At 37.9% G+C, this 27,285-nt stretch overlaps 1 protein-coding gene across 1 annotated transcript in view; it reads right to left on the bottom strand.

The window, feature by feature from the left end:
* LOC117317517 overlaps positions 1-27,285 on the bottom strand; it is an 88,451-nt gene that overhangs the window by 6,837 nt on the left and 54,329 nt on the right. Inside the window, exons 4-6 of the mRNA XM_033872332.1 lie at positions 6,470-6,515; positions 6,153-6,196; positions 2,240-2,395 (exon numbers count right to left, since the gene is read on the bottom strand). Of these exons, the coding sequence (XP_033728223.1) occupies positions 2,240-2,395; positions 6,153-6,196; positions 6,470-6,515 (246 nt within the window). The remainder of the gene's footprint in view (positions 1-2,239; positions 2,396-6,152; positions 6,197-6,469; positions 6,516-27,285) is intronic.

Genomic DNA, 27,285 nt, shown 5'->3' with positions numbered 1-27,285 from the left:
CACATAAAATCGCTCCTAGACCTCTAATGGATTTATAAACCGAATAAGAAGGGTTTGGACTTACACGCTTTTCAAAACTAGCCCCCAAAGTCTTTAAATTGAGTTTTTGTGTCAAAAAAAAAATCCACTAAATAGTAAAATGCCAAAATGACAATTGTTTGCATGATTTGCCATAGCATCACTCCTGGATCTCCAATGAATGCATAAACCAATTAGAAGGGTGATAGGTGCATGGACTTTTGGACTTACCCCCAAAACTTTAAAGTGAGTTTTGGTGCAAAAAAAAGTTGTCCACAAAATGGTAAAACGCGAAAAAATCACATCTACATGATATTGCCATAACATCACTCCTAGACCTCTAATGAATGCATCAATCAACTTAGAAGGGCCTGATGTATACTTTTGGACTTACAAGCTTTTCAAAAACTTACTCCAAAAACTTTAAAGTATTGGGGTGGGACGCCGACGCGGACGCCAGAGTGACAGCTAAAAATGAATCTGGTAGAGCACTGATTTTCTAAGATAGTAATGGTGACCATGTCAAACACAGACAAATAAAGAGGAAAACTATAGTCGTCCCCCCCATCTTTGCTTTGGAAAATGAAAAGTATACTATTAGCTTGAAACTGATTTTAATGTAGTAATACAAGACATTGCAGTCCTAGTATTTTGACTTCACTGAAATATGAAATCAAATAAAACCGGGATTTTCTGAAAATACTACAGTAGCAGTGATCTTGAAATTACATACCACTCTATAAATCTAGCTCGTTTAAGATAGTATGGTCCTTCACGAGTGTCTTAAAAGTTTAATAAAAATTCCCTTGTTAAAGAATAAAGGTGCTAGAACCCTGACAATGATTTTCTAAAAATAGTAAACTTGATCTTGACCTTTAACACTAAATCTAATTGTCCGAGATATTATGTTCCCTAATTAGTGTGTTATGTTCGATGAAAATCCTTCAAGGAATTTATCCGCTAGCTCACTAATATTTGTCCGATATTTTATTACATGGGGATGCGCATTGACTACCTTTAAACAATTACAGCTACTATTTGTGTACATATCAAGCCTATTCAAAACACATTGATTTCAGATCTAAGACTATTGTGTAACTTTGCGACTTTGTTTTAAATGAATAGATAAAAACTAGAACTGTCGCTATGATGGCTGACTTATATCCCCGCAATCCGCACGAGTCAATGGTAAATTGGAACTCTTAATTAGAGGCTAATTAAGATAACCCAGTGATATAGTGAACAGTTACCATAGCAACAATAATTATGAGGAAAAGAAAGTGAGATGCACATCTGCATATGGTCCTCTGTATTTGTGTGAAATTTCATTGAAATCGTCCCTTCGGTTTAGGAGGAGTTGTCCGGACAAACTTAGAGACATGGTCCATATCGGAAAACCTGTTTATAGTGAACAGTTGCCATAGTAACCATAATTTTGAGACAACGAAAATGGCATGCACATCTATACGTGGTTCTCTATATTTGTGTGAAGTTTCGTTGAAATCTGCTCTTCGGTTTAGAAGGAGTTGTCCGGACAAACTTAAAGTTATGGTTCTTATCGGAAAACCTGTTTATTGTGACCAGTTGCCATAGCAACCATAATTTTGAAAAAAATAAAATGGCATGCACATCTACACATGGTCCTCTATATTTGTGTGAAGTTTCATTGAAATTGGCCATTTAGTTTAGGAGGAGTTGTCCGGACAAACTTAAAGTTATGGTTCTTATCAGAAAACCTGTTTATAGTGTTTTTTTGATACGTTTGAAAAATAATTAACATAAGTGAAATAAATACCATATAGGGAACAACCAACCAATTGAAAAAAAATGGCCATCTAGGATTTTGGACCAACCCAAACAAATACCAACACTTCTCCAGGACCATCTCTGGATAATTTCAGGAATGTTATAGAGCTGAATTCCACTGGTGGAACTTGCTACAAAATGGCCAACGTGGCTGCCATGGCAATAGTGTTTTTACGAGGGCAAAAATTAACACCACCTTTTTAGCTCCCTTTCCTTAACATTCCCACCAATTTTCAGTTCAATGGTACTAATGGAGCTGGAGATGAAGCTTAAAATGAGTTTTTGAAGATGGCTGCCATGGTGGTCAAGTTGGAATACTGACTGACCGAAAAATAACAACACTTGGTCAGGAGCTTCTCAGGATAATTTTAGGTAAGTTAGAGCTCAGTCCTACAGGTAGGATGTTTGAACTTACCTTTTCCAAATTCTCCTGTCTTCGCTCGTTTTTTGGCATGAGTAACTCTTTCAAATACATCAGAAACATCTTCTTTTGACTTTTGTCTGTTTAAATCAATGTCTTCTGGTATTTTAAACGACATCTGGCTACCTTGGTCGACAGAAGCATGCATGGCTGTAAACAAACAATATAGTTTCTCTGTATCCAATATTCAGCATTCTAACTATAGAAATGACAGTTAAACTGACATAATTAAAGTACAATGCACAATGTCTGTTGATCCTGCATATATGCTTCATCAAGTTATCTAATAGTTTTCAAAATATATGTTCTGGACAAGATGGTGTTGGAAATTTTGTACACAGTTGACCTTTGACCCTGAAATCTCATTGACCTCATTAAAGTACAATAAACAATGCCGATGGATATATGCTTCAAGTTCATACTTAAACTGTTTAATTTACAAAGATTTGTATTGAAAAGATTGAGTAAGAATAACGATAACAGAAATGAAGAAGGAAGCCAGACATAAAAGAAAGGGTTTGACCTCACTGTAGCATTTGGTATAAAATCACGAGTGAGTTACATAGATTTGTAATGTTGTCTTATTTTACTTCATGGTTTCATTTCAAATTTATGATGTAGACTGGCAAAAAAACCCTTTGTTTCAAACCCCATCTACAACAGCTAGACTGGCCTGTTGGCCTTAATGACCATCGGACTCTACATACCCTTGTACTATTGTAGCATGCATACTCAGTAGCAAGTAGTGTGGTACTGTTGGCCACGGCAGCCATCTGGGATTTCTAACCAACCCACAAAATAACAACACTTAGGACCATCTCAGGATCATTTCAGGCAAGCAAGATTGAGCTCATTCCTACCAATTTCCAACTCAATGACATCGGTGAAACAAGAAAAAAAATTTAAATGGTGTTTTCTAAGATAACGGCCATCTTCGATTTTGACCCACTCCGAAAATAACAACCTTTGATAGAGACCACCTCAGGATTATTTCAGACAAATTTGAGCTGTATCTCACCGGTACTGGTGGAGGCTGAGTAGAAGTTTAAAATGAGTTTTTCAAGATGGCTGCCATGATGGATTTGGACTAACCCGAAAAATAAAAGTACTTGGTCAGGGCCATCTCAATTATTTCAGATAAAACAGAGCTGGATCACACTTGTGGAACTTGAGAAGAAGTTTTGAAATATGAAAACCGTGATTGTGCAATCATGTTACAAAATGGCTACCATGGCTGCCATGCAAAAGTTGTTATCAGGTTTGAAAGACGACAAAATTTTGTTGACTCCCCTTCCTTAACATTCAAACCAGTTTTAAACTCAATGATACCAGTGGAACTGGAGAAGACGTTTAAAATGAGTATTTTTTCAAGAACTTGTGTAAAAGATTTTAGCATATTTAACCCTGTGACCTTGAATGACAGTTAAGGTCATCCATATGAACAAACTTGGTAGCCCTTTACCACAGCATACTATGGACCTAATATCAAGTCTCTTGGCCATTTCGTTATTGAGAAGTCTTTTAAAGATTTTAACCTTTTTGACCCCTGTGACCTTGAATGAAAGTCAAGATAATTCATTTTGACCAACTTGATATCCCTTCATCCCAGCATGCTACAGACCCAATATCAAGTCCCTTGGCCTCTTGGTTATTGAGTAGACGTCCTTTAAAGATTTTATCCTATTTGACCCATGTGACCTTCAATGTACGGCAAGGTCATTCATTTGAATCAGCTTGATATCCCTTCACCCCAGCATGCTACAGACCCAGTATCAAGTCCCTGAGCCTCTTGGTCATTGAGAAGTCATTTAAAGATTTTAGCCTATTTGACCCCTGACCGGAATGTAGGTAAAGATCATTCATTTGAACCAACTTGATATCCTTTCACCCCAGCATGCTACAGACCCAATATCAAGTCCCTGAGCCTCTTGGTTATTGAGAAGTCATTTAAATATTTCAGTGTATTTGACCTATGACCTTGAATGTAGATCAAGGTCATTCATTTGAACAAACTTGGTAGCCCTTCATCCCAGCAAGCTACAAACCCAATATCAGGTCCCTGGGTATGTTTATTATTTGGAAGAAATTGTCGCAACAGGACTGCGTTTATCTCTTGGTGCCCAGCAATGCTATATCTGTTTATGGGGTGGGAATCTCAACGGTGTCAAAATACAAAAAGTTTATAGCAATATGGCAAAAATGCTCCCTTTAGGCACCGCTCCTCAGCACCCTTGCGGTCATCCGCACAATTTGTAGCTTTTCGAATCAACTAAAAATGCTATCAGTCATATATGAGTGATATTCATTGATTAGTTCCAGAGAAAAAGTCATTCATATCAATATAGCCATTTGCTCCATTTTGGCCGTGCTCCTTAGCCCCCCAGCTGGGTCAGCTGGACCATTTGATGAATTTTGAATCCCAACCCCCTAGGGATGCTACCAGTGAAATATTGGTGATATCTATTGATTACTGTAGTTCCTGAAATTTGTTTATAGCAATATTAAAGGCAAATTGATCCTATTTGACCTGTCCCTAAGGCCCCTGGGGTCAGCCTCATCATTTGTATGAATTAAAATCCCAGCTACCTAGGGATTTTACCACTAAAATATAAATGTCAAACATTTCTCAGTCCAATAGAAGTTGTTAATATCAATATTGCCAAATGGACCTCTTTTGACCCTTCCCCTAAGCCCCCCCCCCCCCCCCCCTCCCCTCACGGGGCAGCACCCTATTTGTACAGTTTTGAATCCCTACCTCATAGGGGTGTTACCAGTCAAATATGAGTGATATCCATTCTTTAATTCCAGAGAAGTCGTTTATATAAATTTAGACAAATTACCCCTTTGGCCCGTCCTCAGGCCCCCGGGGGTCAGCCCCACTATTTGTACAAATAAGAATTCCAAATCTATAACAATGCTACCAGACATCTATGAACGATATCCATTGCTTAGTTTCAGAGAAGAAGTCGTTTATATCAATTCAGCCAAATCGACCCCCTTTGGCCCCTGATCTCAGTTCCCCGCAGGGTAAGCCCCACCATTTGAACAATTTTAAATCCCCAAACCTTAACGATGCTACCAGTCAAGTTTTGTTTAATTCCAATAAGGGTTATGAAGTAGAAGTCAATTGTTGACGGACGGACAGCAGACGCTGGACGCTACGATGAGCTAATAAATAAAACGAGGGCCATAGGCCTTAACAGTCACCTGAGATTTGAAATATATTTCAGTTAATTTAATTGAACCTTTTTGGCCCAACCCATCAGTTTAAAGGGTCAGTCGGGGCCAACATGTGGAAACCATTAAGCTTTCCTCCCATACTAATAATGTTAACCAAGCTAGAATGAATCCCAATAGAAATCCAAGAAATAATTTTCAAAAATGTGATTTCCCTACATAAACTATATTAAAGTTTACTCCCTCAGGGGGGCAAACATGAGACCCCAGGGTCATAAAATTCACAATTTTGCTAAAGCACCTTAAGACCCTTTCATTTATGAAGAGTGTTTGATTATAATATCTGATAGTAGAGAAGAAGATTTTTGAAATTTCAGTCAATTTGACCCATTTTAGCCCCGCCCATCAGCATATGCAAGTCCTCAAACTGGAGATCTCCAGTTTGTCAACATTTGACCCTTGAGAGGTATGCAGTCCTTTTCAGAAAATAGCAACAATATTTTTTTTATTGATGTGCATATGCAGACAAAGAACCATTGACAACGAAGAAGGACAATCTGAACAGCCGACTATCTGATGATGATGACCTTATCTTTTTATATTCATCGTCCAATTTTATATCACTTAAGCGTCGGGTGTGTATGGTTGACCGAGCAAATTACGAATGTGTATGTCCAATTTCATATCACCCCAGTGAATGTGTATGGAAGAAAAGAATAAAAATTAATACCTGGTGTTGGCTGGTTCAGTTCATGCTCTGTCAAGGACGAATGGCTGAAATAGAAAAACAAGAAACACAATATCAAATACTGTAAATAAAACCATTGATTATGGAACGAAACATATGCTGTTTTTCAGTGATTATGAAAATACTGTGTTGTTATTAAAAACCTTAACAAAAATAATGTTTGTTTTCAGGATACGTCGTGTTTTATGATTTTATTATTTGAGATATAACTACCATTGAAAATTGCCACAATAAATACACATCTTTATAGATTTTAATTGCTATCCTTGATATTTCAGTTTATAACCTCATCAACTGACCTTGGTATGATGGTGTTTGCTCTGCTCACTCCTGGTTCGACAGCAACTGTTGGAAAAATAATTTATAAACAGCCAGTTAACAGGTAGGTCAGTTCTACCTGTATTACCAGAATTCCTAATAAGAGGCCCATTGGCCTTGACAGTCACATAAGTTTTGAAATAATTCTGTCAATTTGATCCTTTTTGCCCAGCTAATCTATCAGCTAGAATTGCTAGTATTATTTCAACAGGAAATCCAACAAATGATAGTTAAAATATGATTTTCATATATGAACTATAGTAAAGCTTGACCCTTCTCAGGGGGGCAAACGTGCGAGTCCAGGGTAATGAAAAACATAATAATGGTAAAGCACCTTAAGACCCTTCCATCTATGACTTGATTCTAACTTTATTGGGGTCTTGAGAAAAAGATTTTTGAAATTTCACTCAGATGTAATATACAAATGTATACTTACACACTTGAAGTTGTACAACATCTCCATCCACTGATTTTCCATTGGCTTCTGCCGTGCATTGGTAGTGACCCTCATCCACTGGTTTTGGACAAAAAAAAGACCCAAAGGGTCCGAATCGCTCACCTGCTATCAAGTGTTCCTTTTTATAAATTAACGTAATTAAGAAGAAATGTATCACACATCAGACATAATATATCGGGGTCACGCTGTTATTTGTAAATGTTTCTTTTAAATTTTCTGGCCAGTTTAAGTCTTCTAACTTAAATTATGGTCATTCATTTGAACAAACTTACTAGTCCTTCACTAGAGCATGCTACAAGCCAAATATCAGGCCTCTTGAACTTTTGGTTATTGAAAAGAAGTTATTGAAGTATTTTAGTCTGTTGGACCCCTGTGACCTTGAATGAAGGTCAAGGGCATTCGTTTGAACATACTTCGTAGCCCTTCACCCCAGAATGATACAGATCCAAAATCCGGTCTATGGGCCACTTGGTTATCGAGAAGAAGTTGGTTAAAGATTTTAGCCTTTTTGAGTTCTATGATCTTGAATTAGGGTTATGGTCATTCTTTTGAACAAGCTTGGTAACCTATCAACCCATTTACTACATACCCATTACTAGCTTCAACGATCCGTGTTGATGTGTGTTGGAATATTGTTTTTTGATAACAAGGGCCCAATGGGCCCAAATCGCTCACCTGCAATGCAGTGATCTTTTCATACATGGATCCTGCAGTTATTTGAAAGCATGCCACAGGACCAATATAATGTCTCTCTGCACTTTGGCTTTTCACTAAAAGTCATTTAAAGATTTAAGCATACTTGATCAACATGACCTTGAATGTGAGTCAGGGTCATTCATTTGAAAAAACTTGGTAGCCCTTCACCCCAGCATGCTGCAGGCCAAATATTAGGTCTCTGGGACTCTTGGTTATTGAGAAGAAGTTGTTTAAAGATTTTAGCCTTTTTGACTCCTGTGACCTTGAATGAAGGTCAAGGTCATTCATTTGAACAAACTTGGGAGCCCTTCAACCCAGCATGCTACAGACCCAATATCAACTCCCTGGGACTCTTGGTTATTGAGAAGAAGTTGTTTAAAGATTTTAGCCTTTTTGACTCCTGTGACCTTGAATGAAGGTCAAGGTCATTCATTTGAACAAATTTGGTAGCCCTTTACCCAAGCATGCTACAGACCCAATATCAACTCCCTGGGCCTCTTGGTTATTGAGAAGAAGTCTTTTAAAGATTTTAGCCTTTTTGACTCCTGTGACCTTGAATGAAGGTCAAGGTCATTCATTTGAACAAATTTGGTAGCCCTTTACCAAAGCATGCTACAGACCCAATATCAACTCCCTGGGCCTCTTGGTTATTGAGAAGAAGTCTTTTAGAGATTTTAGCCTTTTTGACTCCTGTGACCTTGAATGAAGGTCAAGGTCATTCATTTGAACAAATTTGGTAGCCCTTTACCCCAGCATGCTACAGACCCAATATCAACTCCCTGGGCCTCTTGGTTATTGAGAAGAAGTCGTTTAAAGATTTTAGCCTTTTTGGCGCCTGTGACCTTGAATGAACGTCAAGGTCATTCATTTGAACAAACTTGGGAGCCCTTCACCCTAGCATGCTACAGGCCAAATATTAGGTCTCTGGGACTCTTGGTTATTGAGAAGAAGTCGTTTAAAGATTTTAGCGTTTTTGACTCCTGTGACCTTGAATGAAGGTCAAGGTCATTCATTTGAACAAATTTGGTAGCCCTTTATCCCAGTATGCTACAGACCCAATATCAACTCCCTGGGCCTCTTGGTTATTGAGAAGAAGTCGTTTAACGATTTTAGCCTTTTTGACTCCTGTGACCTTGAATGAAGGTCAAGGTCATTCATTTGAACAAAATTGGTAGCCCTTTGCCCCAGCATGCTACAGACCCAATATCAAGTCCCTGGGTCTTTTGGCTATTTAGAAGAAGTTTTTTAAATTTTTTTTAGCATATTTGACCCCTGTGACCTTGAATGAAAGTCAAGGTCATTCATTTGAACAAACTTGGTAGCCCTTCACTCCAGCATGCTACAGACCCAATATCAACTCCCTGGGACTCTTGGTTATTGAGAAGAAGTTGTTTAGAGATTTTAGCCTTTTTGACCCCTGTGACCTTGAATGAAGGTCAACGTTATTCATTTGAACGAACTTGGTAGCCCTTCACCCCAGCATGCTACAGGCCCAATATTAGGTCTCTGGGCCTTTTGGTTATTGAGAAGAAGTTGTTTGAATGGAAAGGTGACGCCGGACGGACAGCCGGACGGCCAGACGGACGGACGGACGACGGACGCCGCGCCACGGCATAAGCTCACTTGCCCTTCGGGCAGGTGAGCTAAAAACTCATCAATAAAGGTATGTTTTTATCTAAATGCGTCATACATTTCATTCACGTTTTCATATTGATTGTTGTATTAGCTGTGTTCAAGGGTAAGTCGCGTCTCAATCAATCGAATAACTCGTGGAACTTACAAAGCGACGACTGCATGTTTTCCTGTGTAACTAGGTGAGGCTGTTCTCAGAAAATAACTATTCAAACAAAGAGTATATCTCAGGTAGGTGATCGAATCCTGTCACTTAGCCACAGAGCTTTTAATCCCCGTGTACACGTGTCCACGCGACATGGCTTCTACTAAATATGTAGACTTTCGTAGCGTATATATTTAACCACCCATTTTAGGCAAAAAAACGTCTTAGCGACGCTAAAATATCCCAAACTACGGTATTTGAAAATTTGAGCCTATTTGATCCCTCTGGCCTTGAACGTCTGCCAATGTCATTCTTTTGAACAAACTTTGTAGCCATTCAACCCAGCATGCTACAGACCCAATATCAATTCCAAATGCCTCTTGGTTATTGAGAAAATGGTTAAAGATTTTAGTCTTTTTGAATCTTGTGACCTTGTATGAAAGTCAAGGTCATTCATTTGAACAAACTTGGTAGTCCATCATCCCAGCATACTACAGACCTTATAACAGGTATCTGGGTCTCTTGGTTATTGAGAAAAAGTTATTCAAACATTTTAGACTATTTGACCCCTGTGAGCTTGAATATTGGTCAAGGTCATTCATTAAAGTCTAATATTAAATATTAGGCAGGTTTACACAGCAGATATGGGGCCTGCCTGTCATCCAAACACAGTCAATTTGACACACTGCATGGCTTCACTTGAAGCTTTTGGAGATTTGTGCTCCTCCTTGCTGACCAGTACAGGTCATGCCAAGGCTAAATAAACTGTATCAAAGGACATCTCATGTCCGCTTGTCAACTGCACACATGTGCAAATATATACTCAAAGCACCTGCTAGTCTTTATGTTCTCTGTCTCTCAGATAAACAAACCTTATCAAAGCAACTTTCCAGTCTGAATGTAATGGGCACAGATAAGACTTGCATGCAGATGTTATCTTGGGGAATCTAATTACCCTTATCACTCAGTCTTGACCAGCTGTCTGGCTCTATCCATGACCTCCTTGACCCTACGGTTATCTATGAAGGGAGGTTTCACTCCTGCACCTAATTTTCATATTCTAATTAAACAGCCCCTTACTAACAAGGTAAGGATGTCAAGAGATCCAATCAGAAGACCACGCTCGGTCACATGGCTAATGTCAATTTCTCCTCAGAAATTCTATCCAAATTGTCATTGTTGTTCTAACTGCTGGAACAAACAGTCATACCATCCACCTCCCCACCGCCACCTTTATCTAATTGGTTGCTTGTGACTTTATCGGTTTCAACCTTTGGGCCTATGGCAGTAAGCTGACACCATGTAATAACATAATAACATGGACTATTAATGATGCCAGACTACTGCTATACACCACAAATCGGTCAATCCAACCCCAGAACCAAGGGTTAGCTGGACTGCATACATCAACTCTATCTGGCCCTGGGTAAGACAGCAAGTCGAACCCCAAGCCTAAGTGATGTAACTCCCAACTCTTGCCGACTCCTGGACACTTGAGCGACCAGGCTATGGTACCCATGAGCTTCAGGTCAGCCATACCTCCAAGTCATGTTCTCAACGGGTTGTTGGCCATAGCTTTTCAGCACCATGCTCTTCAGCATTACGGGGTTCAAATAGCCCACGGCTATACCCCACCCGGTCCAAGGGAGGTAACTGCTAAGGTGATATGCACCCCTTATCTGCAAACTTTTTAATAAATACTGTAAATTTATCTTACATCGTTTGTTATTTTGTTGTGTAAATTGGAACAAAAATGGAGGCCCTTCACACCAGAATGCTACAGACCCAATATCAACTTCCTGGGCCTCTTGGTTATTGAAAAGTCCTTTGAAGATTTGTTTGCCTATATGACCTTTGTGATCTGGAATGCAGGTCAAGGTAATTCATTTCATAAAAACCTGCCCTTGAAAAAAGCCCTTTATCCCAGGATACCACAGACCCAATATCAAGTTTCTGGGCCCCTTGGTTATTGATAAGAAAAAACCTGGTAGCCCTTTATCCAAGCATGTTACATGTCTGATATAAGTCCCATGGTCTCTTAGTCATTGAGAAGTCGTCTGATAATTTTTAGCCTATTTGATCCCACTGACCTTGAATACAGGTCAATGTCATTCATTTGAACAAGCTTCTTAGCCGTTTACCCCAGCATGCCACATAACCAATATCATCTCTGTGCGTTATGATTATTGACGACAGACTGTCAGACGACGGACGCCACACATTCAGGTAGGTGAGCCAAAAATAACATTTCAGAAATTTATTCTAACAAATTTCCATTAAACCATATTAAACTCTTCAAGCATGGTTTGTCAGATATTGAGGATATGTAACAGATTCCCAATGTCCGGTCTAGATATCTGATGTAAAATCTGACACAGGTCTTCCTGTCATGTGTATATATAGATGTGTTATACACAATCTGACACAGGTCTCACTGTCATGTGTATATATAGATGTCTTACACACAATCTGACACAGGTCTCGCGGTATTGTGCATATCTATACAGATGTCTATACACAATCTGACAAAGGTCTCACTGTCTTGTGTATATCTATAGGGATGTCTTATACACAATCTGACACAGGTCTCACTGTCTTGTGTATATGTATATAGATGTCTTGTACACAATGACACAGGTCTCACTGCCGTAAGTATATCTATATAGATGTCTTATACACAATCTTATATCAATTCATTATGTTTATAACGCATATACTGCTTTTTTTCGTCATATCAAACATCAACAATAACACAGATAAGGCTTTATCCTTCTCACTACCAACCTCTAATCTGGTTTCCATCTCTTTCGGTTCTAGGTTTCTTTGCTGCCGGTGGTCCTGTAAGTAAATGAATAGTTACATACCAGAAAAAACACTTATAGACAACCAAAGTTTCATTAATCAGCTTTGACACCATCAGGTACCAAACTGTTCCAACCAGACATGCATCAAACGACAATCATTTTTGATATCAGAGGGAGTTTGGCGCCTACCAATGAATGATATTTATTGGTTCTATTTAAGACTGATGTTTTCTATATCTATTCCTTCTTCCCCTATAATAATCTAAAGATCTAAAAGAATGTTTTGAGAAATATAGATAATAAACTTCAATTGTCTAAATCAAAGATAACTGCCATTTTCGCCTGATCAGATTCAAAAGTGAATGAACAATAGGGACCAAGGGGAACCTAATGTGACGTAGTTTTCAAGAAAAAGTGATAACAAACTTCAATTCTCAAAATCTAAGATGGCGATGTTGGCCATTTGTTTTATAATCAAGCTCAAAATATATCTGCACAACAAAACAGGGGTAACTTTTGAGAAATATCCCTTGAGTAGTTTTCAAGAACTGTACGCTGACGGCTAATTTTAATATCCCCATTACCCCTTATTTGTGGCCATGATAACCAAATGACATATATTGTTTAGAGGCCTCTTGTTTCTATAATACAGAAAATCTGTATATAGTAATATTGTTATCATGACAACTAATACTGTTGCGATTAATCTGATTGGGGATTGTACGAAATCATAATGAGGTATGCGCTATTGTTGTGACGTCATACAGTGGTGATCATTTTGCCAGGTATTGTAGGGTGGTCGGGTATGTCTGTAGCAGTGTTTTATAATTAGAAGAATGGTAAGGTGATATTTTGTTATATGTAGTTCTGCTTCTTTGCAGTGAGTCGGGTGATAGGAGGTGTGTGGTGAGGTAGTTGTGTTTATCCGTAAAAATCATATAGATGTCGTCTATGAATTTGAAGTGTACACTTGATGTGGCATTGTGCTGGGCATTTGATGTTTAAGGTCATCCATAAAGATATTTGCACACAAGATTGCCACTTTGGTGCCACTTTGATGCCACTTTGGTGCCACTTTGGTGTCCATGCTGGTTCCCCAGTTCGTAGCTAATGCTTATTATTAAAAGTTAAGTAATTGCAATGTAAGACCAGTTTGGGTAGATCCAGTATGTTGTAATTAGCCAGGGTTAATGTTAAATGAAAGTTCATGCTTCAGCTCGTAGAACTTCATGGATAGGTTTGTTGGTGAACAGTGAAGTTACATCTATTATAACCATGATGGAACCCTTGGGTAGTGGTGAAGGTTTTCTATTTTGTTTATAAAATCAGTAGTGTCTTTGATGTAACGGGGAATAAGTGGCACACAAAGTTTGATTACAACCAGACATCAAATCAGCTGCGATACCATTGGGTGCAAAACTGTTACAACCAGACATCAATCAGTTGTGATACCATTGGGTACAAAACTGTTACAACCAGACATCAATAAGCTGTGATACCATTGGGTACCAAACTGTTACAACCAAACATCACTTAGTCATGATGCCATTGACTACCAAACTGTTACAGCCAGAAATCAGTCACCCTTGATAACATTGTGTTCAAAACTGTTACTACCAGACATGGCTCAGCCGTGATACCATTTGGTACCAAATTGTTACAATGAGACATCAATCAGCTGTTATACCATTGGGTACCAAAATGTTACACACAGAAACTGATTACCTCTGATACAATATTACAAGGACAGATCATGGCTTAATTATTCTCCAGCTGAAACTGAAACTTAAAAGAACATGATATATTATTTGCTTTCTTTGCCAAGATTGATACAAAGTCTGGAAAAAATGAGACAATGTTCAAAAAAATTAGAAATTTCAATTGAAAGTGGCTTGATCAGTGTTGACAAGAGTTACAGTACGTGTCACAAGCCATTAGGTATATTATTGAATGGCTTATCACAACCAAGTTTGTGGGAATATTCATTTCCTGAAGAAAATTTCATATTTAATAACAAGTAAATTAGATGAGACTAACCTTCAGACAGGAGTGCTTTTATCTTAATTGACGTCTCCTTAACAACCTCGGCTGCTTCAACATCAACTTTGAGGAGTGCATCATAGAGTTTCTCAAAGGAACCTTTCATAGGAACAATCTTTCCTTTTGCCCTCAGCTTCTCAAATATTTGTCCAATATATACAATGTCGTCACCATTGAGTTCATCAGGTAACAATGGGTCTAGTGCTGTCAAAAGTTTCAGCCAGCTGGTCAATTTCTTATCTGGGCTAATCCTCTCACTCAGATGTAGCACCATATTAGAATATAATATTCTGATTTTGTACTGCTGATCATCATCAGCTTGGGACGTCTGTTTGAATGAAAAAAGGTTTAGTCAGTTGAAGACATCTGTAGAAATGACAAACAGAGGGATAAGTATTTGACTGTCAACCGAGGACAGCTGTTGAAATGACAAACGGGGATTGGTATTTGACTGTCAGACGTAGACAGCTGTAGAAATGACAAACAAGAGGGATTAGTATTTGATTGTCAGCCGAGGACAGCTGTTGAAATGACAAACAGGGATTGGTATTTGACTGTCAGACGTAGACAGCTGTAGAAATGACAAACAGAGGGATTAGTATTTGACAGTCAGACGTGGACAGCTATGGAAATGACAAAAAGAGGGATTAGTATTTGACTGTCAGACGTGTACAGCTGTAAAAACAAGGATGGATATAGTATTGCAACAGCAATACAAAGTCCCCTGCCTGACCCGGGAGTGCACCTATCCGTCTATTTCCCAACTTTTAAACTACCTGTTATACTGATAACGTATACCAAGTTTCGTTAAAATCGGAGTAGTACTTTAGGATTGTCCGGACACGCCTCAACCAATGAGAAGCCGGCAGCCATTTTGAAAAAAAATCCTTTCGAAAAGAAAAATTGGGATGCACAACTACATATTATACTGATCATGTATACCAAGTTCCGTTAAAATCGGAGCAGTACTTTAGGAGGAGTTGTCAGGACAAGTCTCAACCAATGAGAAGTCGGCGGTCATTTTGAAAATTGGTTTTTCCGGGGAAAAAATGTGGGATGCACAACTACATGTTATACTGATCATGTATACCAAGTTTCGTTAAAATGGGAGTAGCACTTTAGAAGGAATTGTCAGGACAACTATTGCGTGACAGACAGACAGACAGACGGAAGGACGGACCGACGGACAGATGGAGGGTAAACCTAAAATCCCCCCGTTTTTCAAACGGCAGGGGACTAATAAACAGAGTTATTAATATTTGATTGTCCGCCGAGGACAGCTGTGAAAATGACAAACAGGGGGATTAGTATTTGGCTGTCAGCCGAGAACAGCTGTAGAAATGACAAACAGGGGGATTAATATTTGACTGTCAGCTGAGGACAGCTGTTGAAATGACAAACAGAGGGATTAGTATTTGACTGTCAACTGAGCACAGCTGTAGAAATGACAAATAGGGGGATTAATATTTGACTGTCAGCTGAGGACAGCTGTTGAAATGACAAACAGGGGGATTAATATTTGACTGTCAACCGAGCACAGCTGTAGAAATGACAAACACTGAAACAGAGGGATAAGTATTTGACTGTCAGTCGAGCACAGCTGTATAAATGACAAACAGGGGGATTAGTATTTGACTGTCAGCCAAGCACAGCTGTAGAAATGACAAACAGGGCGATTAGTATTTGACTGTCAACCGAGGACAACTTAGCCATGCCTCTCTTGACTTCCATGTTAGAAAATAATACTCACACTAGCTTTTTCAGCCATCCTTCTGTTCTTTTTATTTTGGAGTTAATTGTAGGTACAGCTCTTGGTTCTGGAAAAAAAAAAAGTATTAAGGTGATATTGATCAACATCATTTGCATTAGTAAAAGCGAAATAGTTATATTTAAATCTCTCCCATCTTCAGCTAGGCAAACTCTGACTGCATTTAAATTAGTGTAAAGCAGTAAAAAGGCTCAGCTGATTAATAAGCGTGAGAATCGGTAACATAATTATGACCTTGTCTCTTTGGGACATTACAGGAACTAGACAGCACCATTTTCAAAGGACTGATCAACACAATTTAAGCGTTTTTTCTGTTACACGATAATCTCTAAAAAGCTAACGTCAAGTACGTATTTTGTCAAAAACTAAATTGAAGATTGCAAAAATGGGTGAATATTTAACTTCTCTCCGATGTAAGCTAACAACAAATGGCTGAAGCATACAGTTCCTAAGGAACAGTCGACCATGTTACTACTAAATCTGTGTCAATACCTGCTGTCCATGACAACCATAGTTAATCCGGGACAGTAATTGTGGATTTTGAGTATATTGATGATTTGAAAATGTAAACTGTATCAAACAAGAGTTGGTTTCTTTTAATTTTGTTAACAATACTGTTGTCTTTACGAATATTCACTGCCCAACGTGACCTTACACAAATGTAAATTTAAAGGTCAAGGTCATTTATTTAAGCAAACTTGGCAGCCTTTTACACTTGCATGCTTCAGGCTAAATTTAGTGATCACGTGATCCATCTGTTCACGTGATCACTCAGTCAAAATGGCGTCTGTTCGACTGTTTGCGCTAGAATATCTATCACCATGAAATAAAGGCAAGTCGCTTACAAACAACTTTAACCCTCTTCGCTAACAGACTTAAATTATTGTTTGTTTTCTTTTAGGACCATACTTTGTTGATGGTAATTGATACAGAGCCTGGTCAGATGCAAAATCACACGCTTTTCATATAACATGTGTTTCGTGGATCAGTGATAGCAAGATGAAATCTGATATTTTCTTTTATAAAAATGTTGGTCATAGTGGTCAATCATGATGTTTACAATGACTACCGTCTATCACAGAGACAATATACAAAATCTAGAATGATCGTGATAAGCTTTCAGGGTGAGAAAAATATTTTTGAAAGCACTCAACCAAGGGGACAAGTGCAACATGAGAACTACTCGTCCCTCAACTAGAATCACTCGTCCCCTCTGACGTCTTATTTTCAAAAAAAAAAAAAAAAAACCTGTGTAAATACCGTATTTGACCTAATAAGGGCGCAGGGCGCGGGTAATTGACAGTGGGGGCGCCCTTATTAAGATTAGTTATTCTGAAGTTTTATGAAACAGACTATACCTTAGAGCAGAATACCCAAGGTTGTGGAAACGGTAAAATATTAAGTCATCAAAATATATCGGATGAAGATATCTAATCATTATCATATATTAAGCTTAAACACCACTTGAATACTCCTGTAAACCATGCCAGCTGATCTTTAGACCAGAGAACGTGTGTTCCACCATTTATGTTCAAATGGAACTCTTTTGTGTTCTATTTATAGAAACAGGTGATTTCCCAGATCATATCAGACATCATTTTCTTTGACCTAATAATTGATTTACAATGTCTTTTACTAGCTTTCTGTTCTGAACAAAAGTTATTTATCAACAAGAATGAAGTCTTTACTTTACCTTCAAATAAAGATGGTAAGTTATTATTTGTATGTGTTTAGTTTTGGGTGCTCTTTGCACTGACATGTCATCTGTAGCCTGTAGGAATACACAAAATGTGGCGAAAACATGTGCTCCAGTTACTTAATTTGCTGAAGAAAATTGAACACATAAAGTAGCAAAATATTTCACATGAATTATTACTTTTGAACACCATTTTGACACTCAGTCAAAGATTTATTTCCTTGAAAAAAGGTAGGGGCGCCCTTATTAGGGCAGGCGCCCTTATTAGGTCAAATACGGTATGTTTTTTAATGTTTTTATTATATAATCATTGCTTTTTGTAATGTTACATTAATAATACACTTCACATGTCATTTAGATTTATTATGGAAATACAGAGATTCTTTCCTGAAATTCCCCTCACCCCGGCACCTTTGAAAAGTGGACTGTCTATAGGGAACAACCAACCAATTGAAAAAATATATTTTTGAAACAGCCCGTGTATAGAACGTTGAGCCAAGGATAAAATGTCTGGCAGCCACTGATTGGCCAGTATGTTATGAAGTGAGAAAAAAGATATGTAGCCTGATAGGTAACTATCAATAAGAAATGTTGATATAAATTTCGTAAGTCCGATTGGTTTTTTTCCCAAAAGTTCACGTAATAATAGTTAACAGGTAAACATTTACGGTTTTTGAGAATTTTTACTGCGAAATTCACCTATTTTCAAAATGGCTACCCTGGAGAAAATTTGAGCTGAAGGACCCAACTTTTTTTTTTGATTAGGTGTTATATCAGACCCTAAACTTTTGTTATAAACCATAATCGTCATATTCAATTCAAGAATTTGAATGAAATAATCCAAAACGTTAACACTAAAGTCTATGGGAAAACAATTGGTTGGTTGGTCTCTTTAGCGATCTACCGCATATGACATTTTGTGCCATGTAGCGTCCCTGGAAACCAGATGATGGGACCGACTAGCACATTTTCGGACGGGATTCTCATCTTGGAGGCATTGTAGAAGAATTTAGAGAGAAATTGAGATTCAGGGGGGATTGATGATGAAAATATGACACATGTAGTGTTACAAGGAGGACCATAGACCGGACAGATACGGACATACATTCTATATTTCAATGGTAGCGGTATATATCGTGGCTCGGGGTACGGTGGGATGCTGGTTGTACTGCTGGCGCTACCCCGGTTCAATGTGTGGGTGTGTGTCTGGTTGTTCCGTTGTCACTACCCCGATTCGGTATTCGGTGATGTGTTTGGTTGTTCTGTTGTCACTACCCCAGTTCAGTGTTTGGTGATACATCTGGTTATTTTTTGTTGTCACTTGCCCGGTTCCGTGTTCTGTGTCTGTGTTTGACTCTTTTATCTAAATAATGGCTCTACTCCTATTTTTTTTTCTCGTTCGGCCTTTTTTTTCTTCATTTTTTACAAAAAGACCAGAAATTAGGGGGTGGAGGAGATAACGTGGAGTTATCTGCCCCTGATCTTTATTCTATATCTTATTTATTTATATTTCTGAGTAGCACGATTTCTATACTTGGCCATTAATCAAAAGCTATCACTTTAAATTCAAAGCTTATCAAGATATTAAAATTTACATTTCAAAATTAACTCAATTTTAATGTGGTTTTCTCTTAAGAATTTCATATCCGGTACCAATAGAAGAATCAACCTACCAGCCTAAGACTTGCAGTCAGGCACTGCATATTTTGATAGCATATCCTATGGTTCTATCCTGTTCCAGAAAAGTTATATTTGAAGAATGTGAAAGATGCTATATCCGCCATTTGGTATTTCAGACAGTATGTACAAACCATTTTATTTTTTTGTTTATTATAATGGATCCAAGGAAATTCCTTTATCCAAATTTCATTAAAGTTTCCCTTTTTCTTTTTTGGCTTTACCGCTGGACTTTCAATCTGCACAGCCCCTTTAACTTTGGTATCATCATCAGCACTACATTCATCACGGTGTGCTGTTTTCTTTGAAGATCCTTTTATGAAAAACGAGTCTATCGTTCGCTTGGCCATAGCGACATATATAAGCTTAAACACCCGAACTAGCAAGTTGGTTCTAAGCAGTAAATCCTTTTTCCGGACATAATTTTAAATAAAGTTTAATCATGTATTCTCCTGTGATACTTTGTTATATCAGGTATTATATAATTAGAATACACAAAAAAAGAAATATAGAAGTACATGTCCCTCGCTAGTGTTAAAAAAACTCTCGGTGTCTTAAAACAAGAGGCCCATGGGGCCTGTATCGCTCACCTGGTCGGATTCGACCAAATGTCAAAATAATGTTTATGTTCAATTTGTTAATACATATATACAACAAGAGGACCATGGGGCCTGTATCGCTCACCTGGTTGGATTTGACCAAATGTGAAAGTAATGTTCATGTTCAATTTGTTGATACATTAAACAAAAATGTACTCTCTGAAAGACCATATGGATTATTTTTACAACATAATGGTGTTTAAAGAAACTAAGTCCCTTAGGGTGGGGAAAACCCTTTGGCCTATTTTTACATAAGAATTGTGTTGATCCCTTAATGCCCGGTGATACTATACATAGTTATAGGATTGAGGGTCACAGTAACCATTTATGCAAAATCTGTTCCCCCATCACCACGGATGTTTCAGACCAAATTGGGTTCATATCCATTTAAAACTCAAATATCTATTTCCACTATTTGGCCCCTCCCTTCATGGCCCTTGGGGTCAGAGTCAATATTTATATAAACTCTCATTCCCCCTTCCCCCAAGGATATTCCAGACCAAATTTGGTTCAAATCCATTCATAACTTTATGAAAAATAGCGATTTAAAGGATAAACCCCTATTTCCCTATTTGGCCCCGCCCCTCAGGCTCCCGAGTAAAAAATTATCCAAACTAGGTTCCCCTTCTCCCAAGGATGCTCTTGACCAAATTTGGTTAAAATCCATTCAAAACTCTATGGCAAATAGCTATTTAAAGACTAATCTCTATTTCCCCTATTTGGCCCCGCCCCTCAGGCCCCTCAATATTTATACAAACTCCTTCCCCCCCCCCCCCCCCCCCCCCCCCCCCCCCCTTCCTCTCTGAATGTTCCTGACCAAATTTAGTTAAAATCCATTCGTAACTTAAAAATTAATAGCGATTTAAAGGATTAACCCCTATTTTCCCTATCGGACCTTAAATCGCTATTAATTTTTAAGTTACGAATGGATTTGAGCCACTCCTCAGTCCCCTGGGGATTCAGAGTAAAAATTTATACCGACTCGGTTCCCCTTCTCCAATGAATATTCCTGACCATATTTGGTTAAAATCCATTTAAAACTTTATGACTAGTAGCAATTAAAAGACTAATCTCTATTTCCCCTACTTGGCCCTGCCCCGTAGGCCCCTAGGGGTACAGAGTAAAAATTCATATAAATTCTGTTCCCCCTCCCCTCAAGGATGTTCCTGACCAAATTTGGTGAAAAGCTATTCAATACAGGGGTTGAGAATAAAGATTTCAACACTCTGTTCCTCCTCCCCAAAGGATGTTCCTGACCAAATTTGGTTCAAATTCATTAATAGCTTTATGACTAGTAGCGATTTAAAGGATTAACCCTATTTCCCCTATTTGGCCCCGCCCCTTAGGCCCCTGGGGTTCAAAGTAAAAAATTATACAAACTATGTTCCCCTTCTGCCAAGAATGTTCCCGACCAAATTTCGTTCAAATTCATTCATAACTTTATGACTAGTAGCGATTTAAAGGAGTAACCCTATTTCCCCTATTTGGCCCCGCCACTCAGGTCCCTGTGGGTTCAAAGTAAAAAATTATACAAACTCTGTTCCCCTTCTGCCAAGAATGTTCCTGACCAAATTTGGTTCAAATTCATTCATGCACAACGACATCCACTCGTCCCCAGCTAAATTTGACTCGTCCAGGTTGAGTGGACGAGTGCTTTTTTCGCACCCTGGATTTACTGCAGTCTCCTAACATGAACATCTTCAGTTCTCATGACTCCATGTATACACTCGCACACTTGGAATATTTTTATATCTAAATGGTCCAACATTAGGGATCCCACAGGACATTTCATTGTGATTTTTACAACTGATGTGTTCCCTCAGAGTTGATCAAACTTTCTCATTTTAAGACGAGATCCCAGAGGGATCTTGGCGCCCACCATTGAATGATCTTCATAGGTTCCATGTCAGATTGATCTTTTATCTACTTTTCCCTTCATTTTACTAATCTGTGCAAATTGAGACATCCCTCCAGTACTTTTCAAACAAGGGAATCCTAGCTATATAAGAAATTTGAGATTTAACGATAATGGCTGTTTGTTTGCCAGGTTGTTTTCAGGATGACTGGTCCAAAAATGCAATACAAGGGACCAAGGGGAACCTACTTATGAAATTTGAGAAAGATCCATTCAGTACTTTGAGAAATAGAGATAACAAACTTCAATTGTCAAAATCCAAGATGGCGGTCTGTCGGCCACATTGTTTTCTAATTGATCTCAAAATGCAATTAGCATAACGAGGCACAAAGGGGAACCTCCACATGAAATTTCAGAAAGATCCATTCAGTACTTTCTCAGAAATAGCGATAACAAACTTCAATTGTCAATATCCAAGATGGCTGCCTGTCGGCCATGTTCTTTTCTGATTGGTCTCAAAACGCAATATGCATAACTAGGCACCAAGGGAAACCTACATATGAAATTTCAGAAAGATCCCTTCAGTAGTTTCTCAGAAATAGTGATAACAAACTTCAATTGTCAAAATCAAAGATGGCTGCCTGTCGGCCATGTTGTTTTCAGATTGGTCTCAAAACACAATATGCATAACTAGGCACCAAGGGAAACTTAAATATGCAATTTGAGAAAGATCCATTCAGTACATTCTCAGAAATAGCGATAACAAACTTCAATTGTCAAAATCCAAGATGGCTGCCTGTCGGCCATGTTGTTTTCGGATTGGTCTCAAAGCGCAATATGCATAACAAGGCACCAAGGGAAACCAATATATGAAATTTCAGAAAGATCCATTCAGTACTTTCTCAGAAATAGTGATAACAAACTTCAATTGTCAAAATCCAAGATGGCTGCCTGTCGGCCATGTTGTTATCCGATTGGTCTCAAAACGCAATATGCATAACTAGGCACCAAGGGGAACCTTTATATGAAATTTGAGAAAGATCCATTCAGTACTTTCTCAGAAATAGCGATAACAAACTTCAATTGTCAAAATCCAAGATGGCTGCCTGTCGGCCATTTTGTTTTCCGATTGGTCTCAAAACGCAATATGCATAACTAGGCACCAAGGGGAACCTTCATATGAAATTTGAGAAAGATCACTTCAGTACTTTCTCAGAAATAGCGATAACAAACTTCAATTGTCAAAATCCAAGATGGCTGCCTGTCAGCCATGTTGTTTTCCAATTGGTCTCAAAACGCAATATGAATAACTAGGCACCAAGGGGAACCTTCATATGAAATTTGAGAAAGATCCCTTCAGTACTTTCTCAGAAATAGCGATAACAAGAATTGTTTACGGACGGGGGGACGGAGGGACGGAGGGACGGACGGAGGGACGGACGGAGGGACGGACGGACGACGGACCACGGACGCAGGGCGATTTATCAGATGGTGGGCTAAAAATCCAAACTGATAAATGATTAACTTGCTTGTCTTAATCTTTAGCTACATGTAATTATAACATACCCTTTTCAAATGCTGTTATGTAATATGCATAAAGCTGTGAAACTTTTTGTGTTACATGAAAAAATAATTTCATATCATCAGAATCTGAATGTATACTTTTTTTAACCCTATACAACTTTTTGTTCTTTGCATATATATACAATATGATTAATATCCAAAATTAATATAAATATTCTTGATCACTTTCAAAATTAGTCAAACTTGAAACCTGCTCTAACGACCCCCTGTATATAACGACTGCCTGTCTATAACGACCGGTTTAACGATTCCCCGTGAGATTTTACTATATAACGACCGGTGATTTCGGAACGGTGGTTGCCAATTTGTTTTCTATAGCGACCGATTTCTGTCAGCCATCTTCTGCTCCCTGCAGTCATCCAAATTCCCTCATAAAATCCCAATCGACCTGGCCTGATTATACAAACAAAGGACCACCACAACCCTGACCTGAGTATATAAACAAAAGACCCCTACCACCTGTTAGCCTATAATTACTGTAGCTGCCCTGGCCTGGGGCTAAGATAGGAGTCGGGCCACCATGTGTGTCGGTATTACATTACAACTGTGCACAGGTGGCTTCATTTGACAAGGTCAGTTAATTTTGTGATTACAACTAGGATACATCACTTCAATAACAACACTGGTCATATCTGTCAACAAGATTTACTCACATGAAAGGCAATAATGCCTTTCTTAATTGTAGCTGTCGGTACTAGCGTTTGTACTGCCTCCATCTTTAATTAGTCAATACTAGTAAAAAGTCGTAAACTGACACAAACATCCGGATTTCAATTTGGGTCAGAAAAAAAAAAATTGGGTTTTAAGAAGTAAGACTATAACACAAAATAATTAGTAGTAACACAAATATAATTAATTAATTAATTATTGTGTATTCTTTTTCTTTATTTATGAAAGAAAGGGAGATAATTTGATAGATACATATAGCATTATTTCAGAACAAAATATTAATCAAAGTACTGAAAGTACTGCAGGAGGCGTTAGTCAGATGTAAAAGGTGATATTTGAAATAAAGCAAGAATAGAAATTAAACTGATATCAACATGATGAAACATTTCTACTTAAGTGTGTCAAACAAACTGGACAAAATGGTTTTCACAGTCCTGATGAATGTAATGGTTTAGACTGTTCCAATGTACATAATGGTTTTTACCATCTTCAAGTTTCAAACCAACTTCTACTTAAGTAGTTAAATATTTCTAATTTCAAACAAACCTTTACTTAAGAAGTTAAACATTTTATTTGTTTTTCAAACCAACTTCTACTTAGGTACATGTCATTAACATTCATACTCTAAACCAACTTTTATACTTAAGTAGTTCAAAACTTGCATTTATGCGTTTAAAACCAACTTATACCTAATAGGCATGCAGGGTATTAGAAATGTCGAAACGATATGATACACATTTAGATACGCTATAACAATACATGATATGTATTGAAAATACAGGAGTGTCTGCTACTTTTTTGTTGAAAGTGTGCAAAGTCTTTCAATATCTTGTAAAAAAATTGCTTATTCCTTTCTATTTTAATCTTAGAATAACAAAGACATCATTTTTTAAGGACAATTATTTCAAAATTAGGTATCAATTCCATCTTTTTTAATAGATCCAATATCAACATTAACAATAATTTGTAATTTGTTGTTTTTCAATTTACCACCAAGATGTAGACACTAGCCGATTAGGTACTGTATATAAATATACAGTGTTTTACATGCAAAATATTGAAGGAAAAACTTTCATATTTGAAACCAATTCAATATGATTGTGTTTAAAGAAACTATAAGTCCCTTGGGGTGGGGAAAGAACACAGGGCCTATTTTTACATCAGGATGTGTTCATCTCTTGATGCCAAGCAAGGCTATGTATGATTATCGGGGGGGATCTGAATGATTTCACAGATAAAACAAAAGTAATCAGTTTTCAATGGTGGGAAAAGCTTTACCAATTTTGAATCCCTAGCTAGGATGATAATAATCAAATATGATAGAAATCCGCCGCCTTCTTCCAGACAATTAATTGTTTGTATCAATTTAGCCAAATTGAACCCTTTTGGCCCCGCCCCTCAGCCCCACCATTTGTACAATTTTGATTCCCTACCCCATAACAATGTTACCAGAAAACTATGAGAGATATCCCTTGCTTAGTTCCAGAGAAGAAGTTGTTTACATCAATTTAGCAAAACTGACCCCTTTTGGCCACGCCCCTCAGGCCCCTAGGTGGTAAGCCCCACCATTTGTACAATTTTATAAGTATACCCCATAAGGCTGCTACCAGTCAAATATGAGTGATATACATTGCTTAGTTTCAGAGAAGGAGTCGTTTTATTGTATTAAGGCAAATTGACCCGTTTTGGCCTCATTATCTGGCCCCCGGGAGATCAGCCCAATCATTTGTACAATTTTGAATCCCTACCCCACAGTGATGCTACCAGATAAATATGAGCGATATCCAATGCTTAGTTCCAGAGAAGTTGTTTATATCAATTGAGCCAAATTGACCCTTTTTGACCGGCCCCTCAGCCCCCAGGGGGTCAGCCCCACCATTTGTATAATTTCTAGTCCCCATCCCATAATGATCCTACCAGTAAAATTTTGTTCAATTCCCATCAGCAGTTCCTTTGGACCAGGTGAGCTAACAATTGAATTGCAACTTATGGATAATTTTGAATTTTGGCAGGAAAACATTCTTCAAAGGGCCATATCTGCATCATTTTTGATAATTTGGACCAGGTGAGCTAACAATTGAATTGCAACTTATGGATAATTTTGAATTTTGGCAGGAAAACATTCTTCAAAGAGCCATATCTGCATCACTTTTGATAATTTGCCCTTGAAACTAAGCACACACCTTCATAAGAGCAGGTTCTTTAAAATGTGAATGAAGGTCAAGGTCAATGATAAAAATACTATTTGTAGCCAGTCACACATGTACATGCTACACGTATCTGTATGCCAAAAATCCAGCCTTCATGTGTATGTGCAGTTTTGGGTGATTTTTTTAATTTTGGCAGGAATTTCGTTTTCAAAGTGCCATCATATCTGCGTCATTTTGATTATTTGACCTCGATATGTTGCACACACCTTCAAAAAAAGCAGATTCTTTAAAATGTGACCCAAATCAATAATTTTAAAAGAACTTTGATTTTTTCCCCCATCATTTGACCCTTGTGACCTTGAATGAAGGTCAAGATAAGCCAGTTATACATGTTACGATGTGCCAAACATCAAGCCTTCAGGTGTATATTGATAAAAGAGCATAAATCTTTTATCTGCAATTTAGGATTATTTTTTAATTTTGGCTGGAAAAAATAACTAATTATTTTTCTTCTCCAAGTGTCATATCTCTGTCATTTTTCATCTGATGACAATAAAATATGCACATTCTGTTTCAGTGAACTTGGTATGTTCTTTCATATGAAATGAAAAAAATGCTCAATTTGATATTTTTATTTTTGACCTTCTTTCGACCCCATAACAAGTTGTTCACCTCGACATTCTCTGATATGTCATTGAGAAAATTTAGCCCTGACCACATGCTAACCAATTTCTAATGGAAATGAAACAAATTGTGCTAAAATATGTGGAATGAGTTTCCTTACAGTAGTAAAATGTATCCCCTTCCGAGGGGGAATGTGACACATTTTGATAAAACAGCTGAAGAACCTTTTGTACACCATTCTGCTATATCTGGGTCTTGAGAAGAAGACCGACGCACGACGACAGATCAAATTTTTATTATGATGGTGTATATTATGAGCTGAATGTCAAAGGATTGTAAATTCTGTACATACTGTATTATAATTATAACATCAGGCAGTCAGCATAAATGTGTTTCATATC

The sequence above is a fragment of the Pecten maximus genome, chromosome 19, assembly GCF_902652985.1.
Source record: "Pecten maximus chromosome 19, xPecMax1.1, whole genome shotgun sequence".
Lineage (NCBI taxonomy): Eukaryota > Metazoa > Mollusca > Bivalvia > Pectinida > Pectinidae > Pecten > Pecten maximus.
Note: the sequence above shows the minus strand (reverse complement) of the source record. Positions and strands in the feature narration are given on the sequence as shown.